The sequence below is a fragment of the Vidua chalybeata genome, chromosome 26 (assembly GCF_026979565.1).
Source record: "Vidua chalybeata isolate OUT-0048 chromosome 26, bVidCha1 merged haplotype, whole genome shotgun sequence".
In the NCBI taxonomy this organism is placed as follows: domain Eukaryota; kingdom Metazoa; phylum Chordata; class Aves; order Passeriformes; family Viduidae; genus Vidua; species Vidua chalybeata.
In genome coordinates this window covers 1,937,703-1,954,261 of record NC_071555.1, presented here as the reverse complement: position 1 = coordinate 1,954,261, position 16,559 = coordinate 1,937,703, and the positions used below count along the sequence as shown (strand labels likewise).

The 16,559-nt window shown below is 70.2% G+C and overlaps 1 protein-coding gene across 2 annotated transcripts; it reads left to right on the top strand.

The window, feature by feature from the left end:
• The first annotated feature begins 287 nt into the window (after positions 1 to 287).
• Positions 288 to 16,036, top strand: ITGA3 (integrin subunit alpha 3). Of its 2 annotated transcripts, XM_053965135.1 has the most exons (26): positions 288 to 482; positions 6,190 to 6,311; positions 6,399 to 6,481; positions 7,266 to 7,515; positions 7,701 to 7,784; positions 8,279 to 8,486; positions 9,076 to 9,269; positions 9,546 to 9,634; positions 9,764 to 9,900; positions 10,000 to 10,086; positions 10,167 to 10,234; positions 10,322 to 10,458; positions 11,003 to 11,149; positions 11,226 to 11,323; positions 11,403 to 11,568; positions 11,658 to 11,726; positions 11,819 to 11,898; positions 11,993 to 12,070; positions 12,565 to 12,667; positions 12,768 to 12,938; positions 13,043 to 13,156; positions 13,273 to 13,386; positions 13,654 to 13,752; positions 13,868 to 13,993; positions 14,531 to 14,687; positions 14,924 to 15,013. In XM_053965135.1, the coding sequence occupies exons 1-25, from the start codon at positions 289 to 291 to the stop codon at positions 14,639 to 14,641; spliced, it is 3,129 nt and encodes a 1,042-aa protein (XP_053821110.1). In that variant the 5' UTR covers position 288; the 3' UTR covers positions 14,642 to 14,687; positions 14,924 to 15,013. The 2 variants fall into 2 exon arrangements, with proteins under 2 accessions (XP_053821110.1, XP_053821108.1); XM_053965133.1 differs by lacking the exon at positions 14,531 to 14,687 and having other exon boundaries at positions 14,924 to 16,036.
• The last annotated feature ends 523 nt before the right edge of the window (positions 16,037 to 16,559 follow it).

Below are 16,559 nucleotides of genomic sequence, written 5' to 3'. Positions count from 1 at the left end.
CAGGGGGAGGGGTCCGGCAGGGGGCGGGGCCTGAGGCCCGCGATCCCCCCGCGGGGGTGACGCAGCTGCGGCGGGCGCGGACGCGCTGGCCCCAGGTGCGCCCGGCCCTCCCTGCCCCGCACACCTGCGCACGCAGGTACCCGGGGTGCGCAGCGGGGTGCGCGGCCCCTTTAAGGGGCGTGTCCGGAAGCGCCGAGGCTCCGCCCCGGCCCCGCCCGGCCCCGCCCCGCCCCCGCGCGCACCGGTCCCGGTAGGGCGGCAGGGCGGGTACGGCGGCCGGTGCGGGACATGGCGCGGCGCCGCCGGCTGCTGCCGCCGCCCCTGCCGGGGCTGCTGCTGGGGCTCGGCCCGGTGCTGCTCGGAGCCGCCGCCGCCTTCAACCTGGACCGCACCTTCCCCGTGCTCAAGGAGGGCCCCGCCGGAGCCTTGTTCGGCTTCTCGGTAGCGCTGCACCGGGAGACGGAGCGGCGGGAGCGGAGCCTGTGAGCGCGGCCGGGGGCCGGGGGGCGAGCCCCGTGCGGTGGGGGGGGGGGGGGGGCTCTGGCTGCGCTCCCCGTGCGAGGGGAGGTTCACCTGTGGGGGGGGGTTGGGATGGGGAAGAACGGGGAGGGGTCCCCGGGGGTCTCCGGGAGGATGGGGGGGGGGGTCTCCGGTGGTTGGGAGCCCCGTGAGGCGGAGGGGAGTGAGACAGCGCTTTACCTGTCAGCGGGGGCGTCCCCGTCAAGTGCGGGGTCCCCCGTGGGGGGCGGCGGCGTTGAGAGTGGTCCCCGTTAGGGTCGGGGTCGCCCGTGGGGTGGGGAGGGGTCCCCGTGGGGTGCGGATCCCCCGTGGGGTGGGGCAGAGCGGGGAGGGTCCCCCGGAGGGGTGAGGAGCCCCCCCCTTGGCATGGGGGGGTCCCACGTGGGGTGGGGTCCGTGTGGCACGGAGGGTGCCCCGGGGGTGCTGGGGGTCCCGGGGGGGGTCCTATATGGGGGGGGGGGGGTCCCTGTTCTGTGTCAGGGCGAAGGTCCCGAGCCCGCGCCGCTGCTGTGGGGGCGGGGCGCACCTGGAGGGGGGCGGGGGGCGCCCGGGGGTGCTGGGGTGGGCACGGGGGTCTCCCTCGCGGGACCCCTGCCGAGCCCAGCTGAGGGGGGGTCCGCGCTCCGCAGTTGGTCCTCGGGGGGGTGGGGGGGTGGGCGGGGGGCTCCCCTGCTCGTGGCTTTTCCGCACCCCGGTGTTGGCGGGGGTCCCGTCGCTGGGGGTCCCACCCCGAGCCCCCTCCTCATCCCCCGCGTGCTGAGCGCCCACTGCGGGGTCCCAGTGACACGTGGGGGGGGGTCTGGCAGCAGCGTGGGGACACCCCGTGTCCCCCCAGGTGCGCTCGGAGCCCCTCCGGTGTGTGTGGGGCGGGGGGGGATCCGTTCCCAGCGGAGCGGTCCCGGCCGGCGCCGACCCTCAGCGGGGCGGTGGCGGAGCCCCTCGAGCTCCCGCCGGTGCCGGCGGGGCCCGGTGCCCGGGGAACCTGTTGGACTGTGGTTCCTGCTGCCGGGCAAAGCCCCAACAAAAGCCCTTTTCAGCCGGAGCAGTGCCCGTGCCGTCGCACCGCTGTCACTCGCTGGGTCCCCCCGCTGTCCCCCCGCTCCCCGTCCCCGGTCCCGCCTGGCCGGGAATTCCCGTCCGTGCCGGGAGAAAGCTCCGCCGCAGGGAGCTGGGCTGGCTTTGTCCCCCTCAAGGGCGCGGGTTTTTTTGCTGGATCACCTTCCCGCGGCTCTCTCGGCTGCGGGGGGGGGGGGGGTCCCTGGAGACCCCCGGGTCCCGTTTTTCGCGGGGGGCCGGCAGCAGCTGCCCGCTGCAGGCATGTGCCGCTCCGCATTCCAGGGATGCATTTGGGGCCGTGGGATGAGGAGCTGTTGTTGCTCCCGTGCAGGAGGGAGCGGAGCCGTTCCCTGCGGAGCTCCGGGAGGGGGTGCGGGACCCCCCCCCCCCCCGCCCACCATGCCCTCGGGGACACGCGGGCCCCACCCGCTCCGGTGGTACCGGAGCAGCTGCCGGGGGGCACCGGGCGGGGGTCGCGGCTGGCACCGGGACAGGTCGGGAACGGCCCCGGGGCGGGGGGGTTTGGGGGGGGCTGTGACCGCGCCACCCCCCCACCCCACCTGCGCCACGTGTCCCAGCGTGTCCCAGCGCGATCCCGGCGGGGCGCGGAGGCTCCGCCGGCGGCGGGGGAGCGGCTTCGGAGCTGGAACCCCCCCCCCCCCCGGGCATTGACGGCCCGTCCCCCGGGAGCCTCCGCTGGGAGCAGCGCCCGGTTCTCTCCGTCCGTGGGGCGGCCCCAGTTCGGGGTGCCGGAGCCGCTCCGGGCTGCGGCCGGCGCAGGGGGGCCCCCGGAGCCCCCCCCCCCGGGGGTCGCAGCCGCTCCCCGGTGCCGGGCGAAGGCCGCGGTGCCCTCTGCTCACAGGTGCCAGGGTGGGGACAGGAAAGGGACGCTTCCTGCCACCGTCATGCCCCGTTTGCCGCGCGGGAAGGGAGGGAGGGGGGGTCCCGTGCTCTTTTGGGGGGCTGGCTCCTGTCCTGGCTGTTGGGATGCTCCGGGGCAGCGCCGGTATTCCCGAATTCCCGGGCGGGCGCTGGCGGGCACGGCGGGGCCGGGGCGATGCCGCAGCCCCCCCCCCGTTCCGCCCCCGCCGAGCTCTGCGCGCCCCGCGGAGCTGTGCCCATGCAAAGGTTTGTTTGCTCGCTCCTCCCCGGCCAGGTGAGCGCGGGCCGGGAGCGGGGCTCTTTATCAGCCCTGCCGAGATTACGGAGCTCCTCGGGGCCGCCCGCGTCCCGCCGCTCCCGCCGGCTCCGGCCGCTCCCACCGGGAGCCGCTTTGGCTGGCGGAGCCGCTCAGTCCGGCCCAGGTGGGTTTGGAGGTCGCTGGGTGACCTGGGGAAACTGAGGCACGGGAGATCCGTTCCAGGAAAGCTGAGGACCACGCCGACCCTCCCAAAATCTTCAGCCAGAGGGGGAGGCAGCACCCACATCTGCAGCCCTGTGGGAACTGGGGCTCTGCCCGGGGCTCGGGGGTCTTCCTGATTCCAGCTGGCTGCTGAGGAGAGCGCTCTCCTGGCTGCGTTCCCGGTTTTTCCCTCCCCCTGGCCGGGCTTTTGCGGATTGCTGGAGCTGGCTGAGCTCCCCCTGACTTGGCCCGAATCCGCCGGGGTCCTGCGGGGCTGCGGCTGCTCGGCAGGAGTGGGGGGGACGGATGTGGGGCTGTCCGTCCGTCCGTCCATCCATCCATCCATCCATCCATCCATCCATCCATCCATCCATCCATCCATCCCTCCCGGAGCCGTCCCCCCTCTCCCAGCTCCTTCCCAGAGGGGTCCCGGTGGATTTCCTGCCCAGGGACCCCCATGGCAAACACAGCGGCACTGGGGAGAAACTGGGGGCGGGCCGGGCTCCCCCCGCCTGCTCCTCCCCTCCCTGCTCCGTCACCCCGCAGCGTGGCGGGAGATGGATGAGGAGCTCCCTGGGGAGGGGGCTCTGGGGCTGGGGGCTGCACGACCCCCCTGTTCCAGACCGTGCTGAAGTGTCCGGGTGGGATTCTCTGCCATCCTCCCGCGGGGAGGGGGGGGGGGGCACAGTTCGGGGTCCTGGTGCCCGGAGCCTCCCACAGCCCCCCCCTCCCAGCTGAGCCAGCGCTGGCAGGGAGCCCCCCCCCGCTTCCATCCAGCCCCCCCCCCCCCCCCCCCGCTTGCCAGGGCGGATTAGGACGGAGCACGGCCTCACATTCCTGCTTCCCTCCCGTCCCGGCCTCCCCCTCGTGCCGCTGTTTGACCATCTCGAGCCCAGCTCCCCGTCCCCCCAGCCCACTGGGACCAGTGCCACAAACTGGTCCCGGCCCCCCCCTCCGCCCCCAGAATCCCAACTCCGCTCCCCCGGGCAGCCGGGGGCCCGTGGCCCCTTGGCTCACGCCCGGGCGGGGGCCGCCCCTGGGTGCCCCCCCCCTGCTCTGGAAGGCCCCGCACTCCCCCTTTCCCAGGAGCAGAGCTGCGGGTGGGCTGCCGTGCCGGGAATCTTGGCTGGAGGCAGCGGCGTGCCGGAGCTGCTTGGCTTGGGTGGGCTCCCGCTCCCCGGGACCCGCGGCGACGGGGCCGGGACCACCGGGGGAGCCTGGGGGCACCCCCGGCTGCAGGTCCCGGTGGGGTTCGGGGTGTGGGGGCAGCACCCCCCCCGCCCCCCAGCTCTGAGTCACAGCAGCTGCCCTGAGTCACTTCCCCCGCAGGTAAGAGGGGACAATGGTGCCCCTCGTGCCCCCCCCCTTGCAGCTGGGGAGGGGGGGGCAGATTCCTGCGTGCCGAGCTGGCATCACCAGGAGCCATCACCCCCCTCGTTCCCTTCCCTGCCCAGCGGCTCCCGCTTTTCCGGCACCCCCATCCTGGCATTCCTGCGGGGAGCAGCCCCCCCCGGACCCCCCTTCGGGCTGAGCGGTGCCAACCAGCCCCCCCCCCCCCACCTGCAGCCCCGGGCTGACTCAGCCGCCGCGGAGCCGCCCCGGGGGGGTCCCGGCGTGCCGGGGCGGGGGCTGCCCGGGGCCCCGCATTCCTCCTGCGCCTGGGCTTTGAGTCAGCGCCCGGCCCGCCCGGACGTGCCCGCGCTGCCGGCCCCGCATTGCTCAGCTTCCCGGCACTCCCTGCCCGCCGGCGCTGCCGTGGGGACAGCGGCGTTTGGCCCTGTCTGCCGGCGCTGGGATGGGGACAGCGGGGATGGGGACAGTGGCGTTTGGCCCCGTCCTCGCTGGTGGCCCTGCTGAGGACTGGCCGGCTCGTTACACCAGTGCCCCGCGAGCAGCTCTGGGTGCCGTGACCTCCCCCGTGCCCTAGGTGCCATGTCCTGGGTGCTGTGTCACCCTCATGTCCCGTCTGCTGTGTCCCTGCCGTGTCCTGGGGGCTGTGTCCTGGGTGCCATGTCCCCCCCGTGTCCTGTGTGCCATGTCCTGGGTGCTGTGTCACCCCCATGCCCTGGGTGCCGTGTCCTGGGTGCCGTGTCCCCTCCATGTCCTGTGTGCCATGTCCTGGGTGCCATGCCCTGGGTGCCATGTCCTGGGTGCCATGCCCTGGGTGCCATGTCCTGGGTGCCATGTGCCCCTCATGTCCTGGGTGCCATGCCCTGGGTTCCATGTCCTGGGTTCCATGTCCCCCCCATGTCCTGTGTGCCGTGCCCTGGGTGCCATGTGCCCCTCATGTCCTGGGTGCCGTGTCCTGGGTGCTGTGTCCCCTCCATGTCCTGTGTGCCATGTCCTGGGTGCCGTGTCCCCCCCGTGTGTCCCACCTGCCAGAGGGAGGCACTTCCTCCCCAGCACGGCCACCTCCACGCCATTGTCCTCGCGCTCCCGAAGGACTTCCCTGCGGAAAGGCTGGCCCTTCCGGAGCCCTCCGGCCATGCCAGCTCCCCATGCCAGGGCCACGGGGCCTTGTTTGGGGTCCCCAGCATCTTCCTTTGGGCCGGGGGGGGGTCCCTTTAGCATCACCTGAAGGGGCCGGGGGGCACCTCCAGCCTGGAATGCCGATGTCCCCCATGGCACTGCCCTTCCCGGGGGAGGTCACCCCTGCGAGGTGCTGGGGGTCACTGCCGGGTGCTGCCCGAGCCCTGCCAGGGTGAGGGGTGTCTGTCCGGGGTGAGGGGTGTCCATCCCAGATTAGGGGTGACCGTCCCAGCTCCCCTCCCCGCTCCCGGGGCTCTGTCCCCGCGTTCCCTGGCACGGCAGCTCGGCGCTGTCGGCCGGACACGCCGCAGCTGTGCCGGGGCTGCGGATGGATCAAAGCCGGGCTGGGGCTGCCCTGGGGGTGCCGAGCGGCCCCTCCCTCTTGTTTTCCCCGCCAGCACAGCGAGGTTTGGGGGGGGTCACTGCGACCCCTCTTCCCACCCTCCATGCACGGGGATGGGGCTCAGCCATGGGAGGAGTGGGGGAGCCATGACGCCGTCAGTCTGTCCCCGAGGCCGTTCGGGGTCCCTGTGTCCCCTTCCAGCTCTGGAGATGGGGCTGACCTTGTTATTTGGGGGTGTCAGGGTGTGACAAACTCCTGGGAAGAAGCTCCAGTGTCCCCCAAGTGTCCCCTCCCCAGGGCACCTACCTGGCTCCGCACCCCAAAATTAGTTGGAGGGGTTTGGGGGGGTTGGACCTGCTCCCCCCATCACCCACCCACGTGCCCCCTTTGTGCCCCCCAGGCTGCTGGTGGGAGCCCCCCAGGACGCGGAGCCGGTGAACGGGACGCGGACGGGCGCCGTGTACGCCTGTCCCCTGAGCGCCACCACCCGCGACTGCCAGCGCCTGGCCATCGAGCTCAAGGGTGGGTGACCCCCCCCCGGGGTGTGTGACCACCCCAGAACCCCCCCGGGAGTGGGGACCCCCTCTCAGGCCGGCTCTTCCCCCGCAGATGAGCCGGACAAGGCCATCATCGAGGACATGTGGCTGGGGGTGACAGTGGCCAGCCAGCGGCAGCCACCGGGGAGGGTCCTGGTGAGTCGGGGGCTTTGCACACCCCGAGCCTCGCACACGCAGATCCCAGATCCTTACCCACCCAGATCCTGGTTCCTTGCACACCCAGATCCCTGTTCCTTACACACACACACCCTTGGGGTGTCCCCTGAACCTCAGTGTCCCTGCTGTCCCCAGGCCTGTGCCCACCGCTATACACGGGTGCTGTCCCCTGTCCCTGAGATGTCCCCTGTCCCTGAGCTGTCCCTGAGCTGTCCCCCATCCCTGTCCCTGCTGTCCCCAGGCCTGTGTCCACCTCTACACACGGGTGCTGTCCCTGAGCTGTCCCTGAGCAGTCCCTGTCCTGTCCCTGTCCCTGTGCCAGGCGTGCGCCCACCGCTACACGCGGGTGCTGTGGTCAGTCCCTGAGCTGTCCCTGTCCCTGTGCCAGGCCTGTGCCCACCGCTACACACGGGTGCTGTCCCTGTCCCTGAGCAGTCCCTGAGCTGTCCCTGTCCCTGTGCCCACCGCTACATGCGGGTGCTGTCCCTGTCCCTGAGCTGTCCCTGTCCCTGAGCTGTCCCTGTCCCTCAGCAGTCCCTGTCCTGTCCCCTGTCCCTGTGCCAGGCCTGTGCCCACCGCTACACGTGGGTGCTGTGGTCAGTCCCTGAGCTGTCCCTGTCCCTGAGCAGTCCCTGAGCTGTCCCTGTCCCTGTGCCAGGCCTGTGCCCACCGCTACACGCGGGTGCTGTGGTCAGTCCCTGAGCTGTCCCTGAGCTGTCCCTGTCCCTGAGCAGTCCCTGTCCTGTCCCTGTCCCTGTGCCAGGCCTGTGCCCACCGCTACACGCGGGTGCTGTGGTCGGGGGCGGAGGCGCAGCGCCGCATGGTGGGCCGCTGCTACGTGCGGGGCAATGACCTGCGCCTGGACCTGGGGGACGAGTGGCAGACGTACCACAACGAGATGTGCAACGCCAACACCGACACCGACGAGACCGGCATGTGCCAGATGGGCACCAGCGCCGGCTTCGGCGCCAACATCATCTACTTCGGGGCGCCCGGCGCCTACAACTGGCAGGGTGAGGGTCCTGGCGGGGATGGGGGCACCTGCCAGCCCTGGGGCACCCCTTTTCCTGGGGGCTCCCCTTATCTCTGGGGACACTTCCTTGCCCAGGGGGTCTGTGCCCCCATGGGACCCCCTTCCCGAGGTGCCCCTGTGGGACCCCCCCCAAGGCTGTGGGGTGACCCCCCTGCACCGTTCCAGGCACGGATTACATGCTCCAGCGGGACTCGTGGGATCTGCACGACTTCTCCTACCCCAACAAGAGGAACGGCAACACCTACATAGGTGGGGGGAGCCCCGGGAGGGGTTTGGGGTGACGAGGAGGAGGAGGTTTGGGGGGGGGGGATGGATTTAGGGGGAACGCTGCGGTGGGTGTTAAAGGGGTGGGGGGACTCAGGGAGGCTTGAAGACCCCCCCGGGATGGTGAGACTGGGGGGGGGGCAGCGGTGACATTGGGGTGACATTGGGGTGACGTCGGGCACGGAGGGAGAAGACGGGGCGGTGATTTGGGGTGAGGAGGAGCTTTGGGAGCTGTGAGTTTCGGGCGTGGATGTCAAAGGCGCTGGGGACACTTGGGAACACTCCGGGACACTCAGTGACACTTAAGGACACTTAGGGACACTTGGGGAGGGTGTGAGCCGTTCCCAGTGCTCCCCCCGAGATACCCGGGGGGGGGCGGAGGGACCCGGGGCGGGCTTTGCGGGGTGCGGGGCGGCTCGGGGAGGACACGAGGGGGTCTCGGGGGTCCCCGTGCCCTCCCTGACGCGGTTCCCCCGCAGGGTACACGGCCGAGGTGGGCAGCGCGGTGCTGCAGCAGGACGCGGTGACCGTGGTGACGGGCGCGCCGCGGTACCGGCACACGGGCGCCGTGCTGCTGCTGAGCCGCGGCGCCCGGCAGACGCTGAACCGGAGCCTGCTGCTCCCCGGGCCGCAGGTCGGCTCCTACTTCGGCAGCGCCCTCGCCCTGGCCGACCTCAACAACGACGGGTGAGGGGCCGCGACCCCCCGGCTCTGGGGTTCCCAGGGGTGGGGAGCACACCTGGGGCTCACCTGGGGCTCACCTGGGGCTGCCGGAAGGTCACCTGGGCTGGGATCTGTCAGCTCCTGAGGGTGGGGGTCTTACTTAGGATGTCCTGAAGCTCAGGTGGGTTTGGACCCCGAAGTTCCCAGGAGTGGGGGTCTCACCTGGGACACCCTGCAGCTCCTGAGGGTGGGGATCTCACCTGGGACATCCTGCAGCTCCCTGGGGTGGGGGTCTCACCTGGAGCACCCTGCAGCTCCCAGGGGTGGAGGGTCTCACCTGGGACATCCTGCAGCTCCCAGGGGTGGGGGTCTCACCTGGAGCACCCTGCAGCTCCTGAGGGTGGGGGTCTCACCTGGGACATTCCATAGCTCCCAGGGGTGGGGGTCTCACATGGAGCACCCTGCAGCTCCCCTTGGATCTCTGCAGGTCCCAGCTGTGGGCTGGGGAGGTTTTTTTGTGGGGGAATCACATTTTCACAGCTCTGGGGGGGTCCCCCCGCTTCAGGCGTGTGGGGTCACAGCCCCGGCCCCCAGCACCCCGCTGTCCCTGCAGGTGGCAGGACCTGGTGGTGGGGGCCCCCTACTACTTTGAGCGGAAGCAGGAGGTGGGGGGCGCAGTGTTCGTGTACATGAACGAGGCCGGGGGCTTCCAGCAGCTCCCCAGCCTGGTCCTCACCGGGCCCAGCTACTCCGGGTTCGGCTTTGCCCTGGCCAGCGTCGGGGACATCAACCAGGACGGGTTCCAGGGTGAGCGGCCGGGGACGCCTTCATGGGGAGCCACGGGGCGGGGGGGGTCTCTGGAGAGGTTTAGGGTGAAGAGGAGGAGATGTGGGATAGGTTGGAGGTCCTGATTGTCCCTTTATTCCTTCTGTCCACCCCTCCCTCCCTCCTGTGCTGAGTGTGTGGGGTCTCACAGGAAGGGGGGACCCCAGACGTGGCCGGGGCTGCCTGGCTGTGGTTGGAGCTGGAGTCTGGGGTCCCAGGGAGGGCCCTGGGGGGCTGACCCGGCTCTTGTCCCCCCAGATATCGCCGTGGGGGCTCCTTTCGAGGGGCCTGGCAAGGTCTACATCTACCACAGCAGCGCCGAGGGGCTGCGGGACCGACCCCGGCAGGTAACGGCCCCAGAGAGCCCTGACCGGGCCAGGGCCTGGATCCCTCCCCAGGATCAGAGCTTTGGACACCCCCCCGAGACCCCCACTCCAGGGCACTGGGTGAGACTCCCCCCCACCCCCCAAATCCAGGTGATCAGCGGGTCAGACCTGGGCCCCACCAAGATAAAAACCTTCGGGTACTCGCTGAGCGGGGGGCTGGACATGGACGGGAATTCCTACCCAGACCTGCTGGTGGGCAGCCTGAGCGAGCGCATCGTCCTGCTCAGGTACAGCACTGGGGACAGGGGACAGCTGTCCTGCCCCCCCTGCCCCCCCCGGGGTGGGCACGGAGCAGGGGGGCTCAGCCAAGCTCAATCCCTGCCCAGAGCCCGTCCCGTGATCAACATCCTGGACAAGACCTTCACGGTGACCCCCAGCAAGGTGGACCCTGCCCAGTGCACGCCCAAGTCCTGGTGAGTCCCCGGTGTCCCCGGTGTCCCCGTGGCTGCTGGTGGCACCCCTGGCTCGGCTCACGGCCCCTTTGTCCCCCCAGCATGACGGTGACCTTGTGCTTCTCCTACAACCAGAGCGCGGGGGACCCCAACTACAGCGAGAGGATCAGTGAGTGGGGGGTGCTGGGGGGCGGGGGGACACAGGGACATGGGGACACGTTGTGGGGGGTGTTGGACAAGTCGTGCTGTCCCCCAGCCCTGCAGTACACGCTGGAGGCCGACAAGGACCGGCACCCGCCCAGGGTCAGGTTCTCAGGGTCCCAATCTGCCACCTACACCGGGGACTTCTCCATGCCTGACACCCGCTGCCAGTCCCAGGAGCTCCTGCTGCTGGTGAGTGTCCATCCATCCATCCATGGATCCATGGATCCATCCATCCATCCATCCATCCATCCATCCATCCATCCATCCATCATCCATCCATCATCCATCCATCCATCCATCCATCCATGGATCCATCCATTATCCATCCATCCATCCATCCATCCATCCATCATCCATCCATCCATCCATCCATCCATCCATCCATCCATCCATCATCCATCCATCCATCCATCCATCCATGGATCCATCCATTATCCATCCATCCATCCATCCATCCATCCATCCATCCATCCATCATCCATCCATCCATCCATCCATCCATCCATCCATCCATCATCCATCCATCCATCCATCCATCCATCCATCCATCCATCATCCATCCATCCATCCATCCATCCATCCATCCATCCATCCATCCATGGATCCATCCCCCATCCCTGTGGTCACTCTGGGGTCTCTCACTGGGCTGGCAGCAGCAGAGGAGGACCCCAGCCGTGGCTGGAGCTGCGCTTGGGGCCAGGCAGGGATCTGTGTGTGATTCCCACCCCTGCAGGACAACGTCCGGGACAAGCTGCACCCCATCGTGCTCTCCATGAACTACTCCCTGCTGGAGAGGCCCAGAACGTTCCAGCTGGGCCCCCACTCCCTGGACGCCTTCCCCGTCCTCAACCAGGACCAGTCCCACGAGAACGAGACCAAGGTGAGCCCGGGCAGGGGGACACGCTGGGGCGCCCCCGGCGGTGGCGGGGACTCAGGGGACATCCCTGTCCCTGCAGATCGACTTCCAGAAGGAATGTGGCTCCGACAACCAGTGCTACAGCAACCTCCAGCTGCAGAGCGGCTTCGTCACCGAGCAGAACCAGCCGCTGCCCAGGTGACAGCGGGGCCCTGCGTGTCCCCCCCGGGGGTGTCCCTGCGCCACGGGGACGGCTGACCCCGCTGTCCACGCGCAGGGTGAACGGCACCCAGGTGCTGCAGTACAGCCGGGACGTGCGCAAGCTGCACCTGAGCATCAACATCACCAACGTCCCCACGGCGCCCTGGAACGGCGAGGACGCCCACGAGGCCCTGCTGAACGTCACCGTGCCCCCCAGCCTGCTGCCCTCCTCCGTCCGCCCGGTACGGGGGGGACGCCCCGGGGCCCTGAGTCCCACCGGGACCGGCCGGGCTCGGCCAGGAGGTTCCTGACCCCGCTTTGCCCTCCCCAGAGCGGAGCCTGCACCTTTGGGGACACGGTGCTGTGCGAGCTGGGAAACCCCTTCAAGAGGAACCAGAGGGTGAGGGCTGCCCCCAGCTGCCCCCCCAGCCCTTCCCGGGGGGCTCAGCAAGAGGGGTCCAGCTGAGCCGTTCCCCGTGCCCCCGTGCGCAGGCAGAGCTGACCATCACCTTCGAAGCCATTGGGATCATGCTGGACACGCGGGAGGTGGCGGTGTGGCTGGACCTGTCCACGTGAGTGGGAGGGGGCGAGACAGGGGAGGAGATGGTCCTGGTGGGACAGGGGGAGATGCCAATCCCCGTGCCCCCAATCCCGGTGCCCCGGCAGGCAGAGCACCCAGGAGGATCTGCAGCCCGTGCTGGCCAAGCTGCTGGTGGATTACAGCATCCAGTCCTCGCTGAGCATGTGAGTGTCCCCTGCACCCTTCTGTGTCCCCTGCACCCTTCTGTGTCCCCTGCACCCTTCTGTGTCCCCTCCACCCCCTCTGTGTCCCCTCCACCCTCTCTGTGTCCCCTCCACCCTCTCTGTGTCTCCTGCACCCCCTCTGTGACCCTTCCACCCTCTCTGTGTCCCCTCCACCCTCTCTGTGTCCCCTCCACCCTCTCTGTGTCTCCTGCACCCCCTCTGTGACCCTTCCACCCTCTCTGTGTCCCCTCCACCCTCTCTGTGTCCCCTGCACCCTTCTGTGTCCCCTACATCCTCTCTGTGTCCCCTCCACCCTCTCTGTGTCCCTTCCACCCTCTCTGTGTCCCCTCCACCCTCTCTGTGTCCCCTCCATTCCCCCCACCTGAGTCTGGCTGTGCCAGCCCTCCGTGTCCCAGGAATGGGGCCGCAATGGGGTCGCAATGGGATGTCCCCTGTGCCCCTCACGCCATTCCCGTCCCCAATCCCATTCCCAGAGCCTCCTCACACATCCAGTCCTACTTCAGCGGGACCGTGGTGGGCGAGTCGGCCATGAAACAGGAGCAGGACGTTGGCAGCCCCCTCACCTTCGACTTCCAGGTGAGCTGGGCGTGGCCGGCGCCGGAGGGAGTCGGATTTGGGAACGCGGGAGGGAGGCGGATTTGGGAACGCCGGACTCCACCTCCCGCCCTGCCCGCAGGTGACCACCAAAGGCGAGTCCCTGGGCACGCTGGGCACCATCCTGCTGGGGTTTGAGTGGCCCTACGAGATCCCCAATGGCAAGTGGCTCCTCTACCCCACCGAGATCCTGGTGAACGGCAACGACACGTGTCACCCCCCCGGGGGGGTCATCAACCCCCTCAACCTCACCGTGAGTCACCCGGTGCCCTCAGGGCCGCTCCCCTGCCCCACCGCGGGGGTCCTTCAGCCCCCCGGCACAGCCCGGGCTCTGATGGGGCTCGTGTCCCCCCTCAGCTCCTGCAGGACCAGGCTCCATCCCGGCGGAGACGGGAGCTGGAGCCCCCCGAGCCGGGGGAGCCCCCGGTCACCTTGGCCACCGGCCGGCGCCCGAGGTCCGAGGCGGCGCTGGTGAGTGGGGGCTGGGGGGGGGTCGGGCAGCGCATCCCGCCCCCCGGGTCACTGTCCCCGCTGCTTCCCGGCGCCGGGGTGGTGCTTTGGGCCCCCCTGACCCCCGTGTCCCCCAGAGCTGCTCGGCGGGCACGGCGCGCTGCGTGTGGTTCGAGTGTCCCCTGCTGCACACGCAGCTCCCCTCCAGCTTCAGCCTCCGCGCCCGCGTCTGGAACAGCACCTTCATCGAGGTCAGTCCCGGGGCTGCGGGCTCAGGGCTGCCTGAGCCCTGTGTTAAACAGGGCCCCGAGTCTGCCCGGGCTCAGCTCAGCAGCTGGCACCCACCCCTGCGTGTCCCTACTGTCACCGGTGTCCCCCCTCCATCTGTATGTCACCCGTCATCCACACCTCCGTCATCCTCCATCCACCTGTCGCCATCTGTGTGTCCCTCCCCACCATCCCCGTGTCCCCTGCCCATCGCCGTCCCTGTCCCTCAGCCGTGTCCCCGCTGTCCCCAGGAGTTCCGGGACTTTGACCGAGTGAAGGTGACGGGCACGGCCACGCTGTTCCTGCGCTCGCAGGTGCCCACCATCACCATGAGGAACCACACGGTGCGGGTGAGCCACACCGGAGCCCTACTGGGGCAAACTGGGCGGGCTCCGGGGGCAAACTGGGCGGGACTGGGGCCGCTGGAGCTCCGTGCCCCAACGAGGCCCTTCCCACCCCCCCCAGTTCTCCGTGGACGTGGACTCGGAGCTGCAGGAGGAGCAGCCGGCCGAGATCGCGCTCTGGCTGGTGCTGGTGTCGGTGGCAGCCGGGCTGCTGCTGCTGGGGCTCATCATCCTCCTCCTCTGGAAGGTGAGGGGGGTCCCAAATCCCCTTCCCGGGGAGGAGGGGGTGCAGGGGCCGCGCTGAGACCCGACGGGTTCGTGTCACCCCTGGCTGGCTCCTCCCTGCCTGGTGAGGGGTGCGAGGGACTCGCAGCTGGAAGATTGTCCCCTCAGCTGGAAGGTGCCCCCACGGGTGGCAGGTGCCCTCCTGGGAGGAAGATTCCCAGCTGGAGAGGGATGAGGAAGAGGAGCAGAGACATTCCCAACGTGTCTTGGGGTGCAAAACATTTTGGGATGTGCACTCAAAGCGGGGCTGGACCTCCTTCCCTGTGGCTGTGCTGCAGGGACTGGGGGACCCCCACAGCCCCCTGGGGACACCCCCAGCTTCTTGAAGCCCCCTCTTTTACCCAGGAGGGGGTCACTGGATCTGCAGGACCCCCCCCCCCCCACTCCGCAGCATCCCTGTGGGGCATCTCCCTGCCCCGCTCCCCCCACCTGCGGGGGTGTGCCCAGGACCCCCCCAGCCCCTGTCCCGGACCCCCTGACCCTGTCCCCTTCCCTGCAGTGCGGGTTCTTCCGGCGGGCCAACACCCGGGCCATGTACGAGGCCAAGGGGCAGAAGGCGGAGATGAGGATCCAGCCGTCGGAAACCGAGCGGCTCACGGACGACTACTAACGGGGGGCACCCCCCGTGCCCCCCCGGGCGCCGCGGGCCCCGCCTGGTAATGCCCCGTGGGGCCGGGCTGCAGCGGCATCTTCCTCCTCTTCAGCCTCCTCTCCTCTTCCTCTGTCCCGCAGGGTCCCTTAGGGCTCCGCGGGGTCTCCGAGCGGCTCCAGGATCGCTGCTCCCTTTGCTCTGCTCTTCGCCGCCTCGGGGGTCTCTGTCCCTCTCCCCGACCCTCTCCGGCCCCTCACTGACCCCCTGTCCTCTCTCTCTCTCTCTCTCTCCCCTTCCCAGTGTGACTTTTTCCAGCGGACCCGCTACTACCGGATCATGCCCAAGTACCACGCGGTGCGGATCCGGCAGGAGCAGCGCTACCAGCCCGGGGGGCTCCTGCCCCGCCGCCGCAAGAAGCTCTGGGTGACCAAGTGGCAGGAGCCGGACAAGTACTACTGACCCCCTGCCCCCGCCCGGGCCCCTGCCAGGGGGGCTCTGACTTTGCACAAGCGCATCTCTCCCTGCCCCGTCCCCTCGGACGTGGCCACCCCCGGCGTTGGCTCCCGCAGCCCCTCCCCGCTCGCCCGGGGTGGCTCCCGCAGCCCCTCCCCGCTCGCCCGGGGTGGCTCCCGCAGCCCCTCCCGGCTCGCCCGAGGTGGCTCCCGCAGCTCCTCCCCGCTCGCCCGGGGTGGCTCCCGCAGCCCCTCCCCGCTCGCCCGGGGGGCTCTTGCCCGCTCGTGCCTTGCACGCTTGTGGGGGCGACCCCCCAAATGTGCCCCCCCCCAAAATGCGCCCCCCCCCCGCCGCTCCCCGAAGTGCTGCTGGCCTCACCGAGTGCCTTCCCCCCGCGCTGACACTCCGCTCGCCACCTCCCTGTCCTTTGTCGCCAGCCTCCCTGGGACACGTCCCGGCCCCTGGGGACACGTCCCCGCCGGCCGGGACACGCTCGCCCCCCTCCCCTCGGCAATGGGTGCGGGACCCCTCTGCTTTCCCCGGGGGAGGTGGGGGGGGGGCTGGGGGAGCTCATTCACTCCTGCACCCCCTCCTCACCCCAGACCCCTCGGGGATCTCCCCTCCTGACCCCAGACCCCTCGGGGGTCTCCCCCTCCTCACCCCAGACCCCTCCCGCTGTTCTCGGCCGCAGCTTTGCCTTGGGGGGGGGGTGCAGCGCTTCAGGCCGTGTCCCCCCATCCCCGACCCTCGCCCCCCGCCCCGGGGGTCCCTGTCCCGCCCCGCGGGGTTAAGTTATTCCGTGTCTCTCCGTGTCCGTGTTTCGGTGTCGAGTCCCGGCGTCCGGTCGGTACCGGGGGCGGCTGGGGAGGGGGTCCCGCACCCCCAGCCCCCACCCGGCCCTCAAACCCCCCCTCCCCTTCCTCGCCGGGGCCCAATAAAGCCTCGCTCTGGGATTTGTAACCTCTTGTCCCCTCCGTGTCGTGGCTGCCGGGTTGGTGGCGGGTGGGCTGCGGGTTTGGGGGCTTTTGGGGACAAAAAGAGGAGGAGGAGGGGGGATGATGTACTCGGGGCGCAGCGGGTGATGGGGCGGTAACACGGGGATTGGGGTGGGCTCAGACCCCCCTTAAAACCTTCGGGAAAGGCTCAAACCCCCCCGAAACGCCCCGGGAAAGGATCTGGGAGCCCCGAGGGGCTGATGGGAGCCCCGATTATGCAAATCAGCGCCGGTGCGTCAGCGAGGGGCGTGGTTATCCCGGGAGGGGCGGGGCCGAAAGCAGAGCGGGCGCTGATTGGCAGCGGGGCGCGCGGTGATTGACAACGGGGCGGGCGGCACGAGCTCCCCTGAGGGGCGTGGCTCGCGGTGATTGGCAGCGGGGCGTGCCCGGCGGCGAAGCGGATTGGCACGGGGAGTGGGCGGGGTTTGCCGCACGGCGGGCCGCCGATTGGCTGGGGTTCGTTGATTGACAGCGGGTGTGTTGTTTGC

What these genes read in the sequence shown, in the direction of transcription:
- ITGA3 (XM_053965133.1), top strand. Translation starts at nt 289, where the DNA reads ATGGCGCGGCGCCGCCGGCTGCTGCCGCCGCCCCTGCCGGGGCTGCTG. An exon ending in CCCTCACCTTCGACTTCCAG is followed by an intron (nt 12,668 to 12,767) that starts GTGAGCTGGGCG and finishes CCCTGCCCGCAG; the next exon opens with GTGACCACCAAAGGCGAGTC. An exon ending in TCATCCTCCTCCTCTGGAAG is followed by an intron (nt 13,994 to 14,923) that starts GTGAGGGGGGTC and finishes TCCCCTTCCCAG; the next exon opens with TGTGACTTTTTCCAGCGGAC.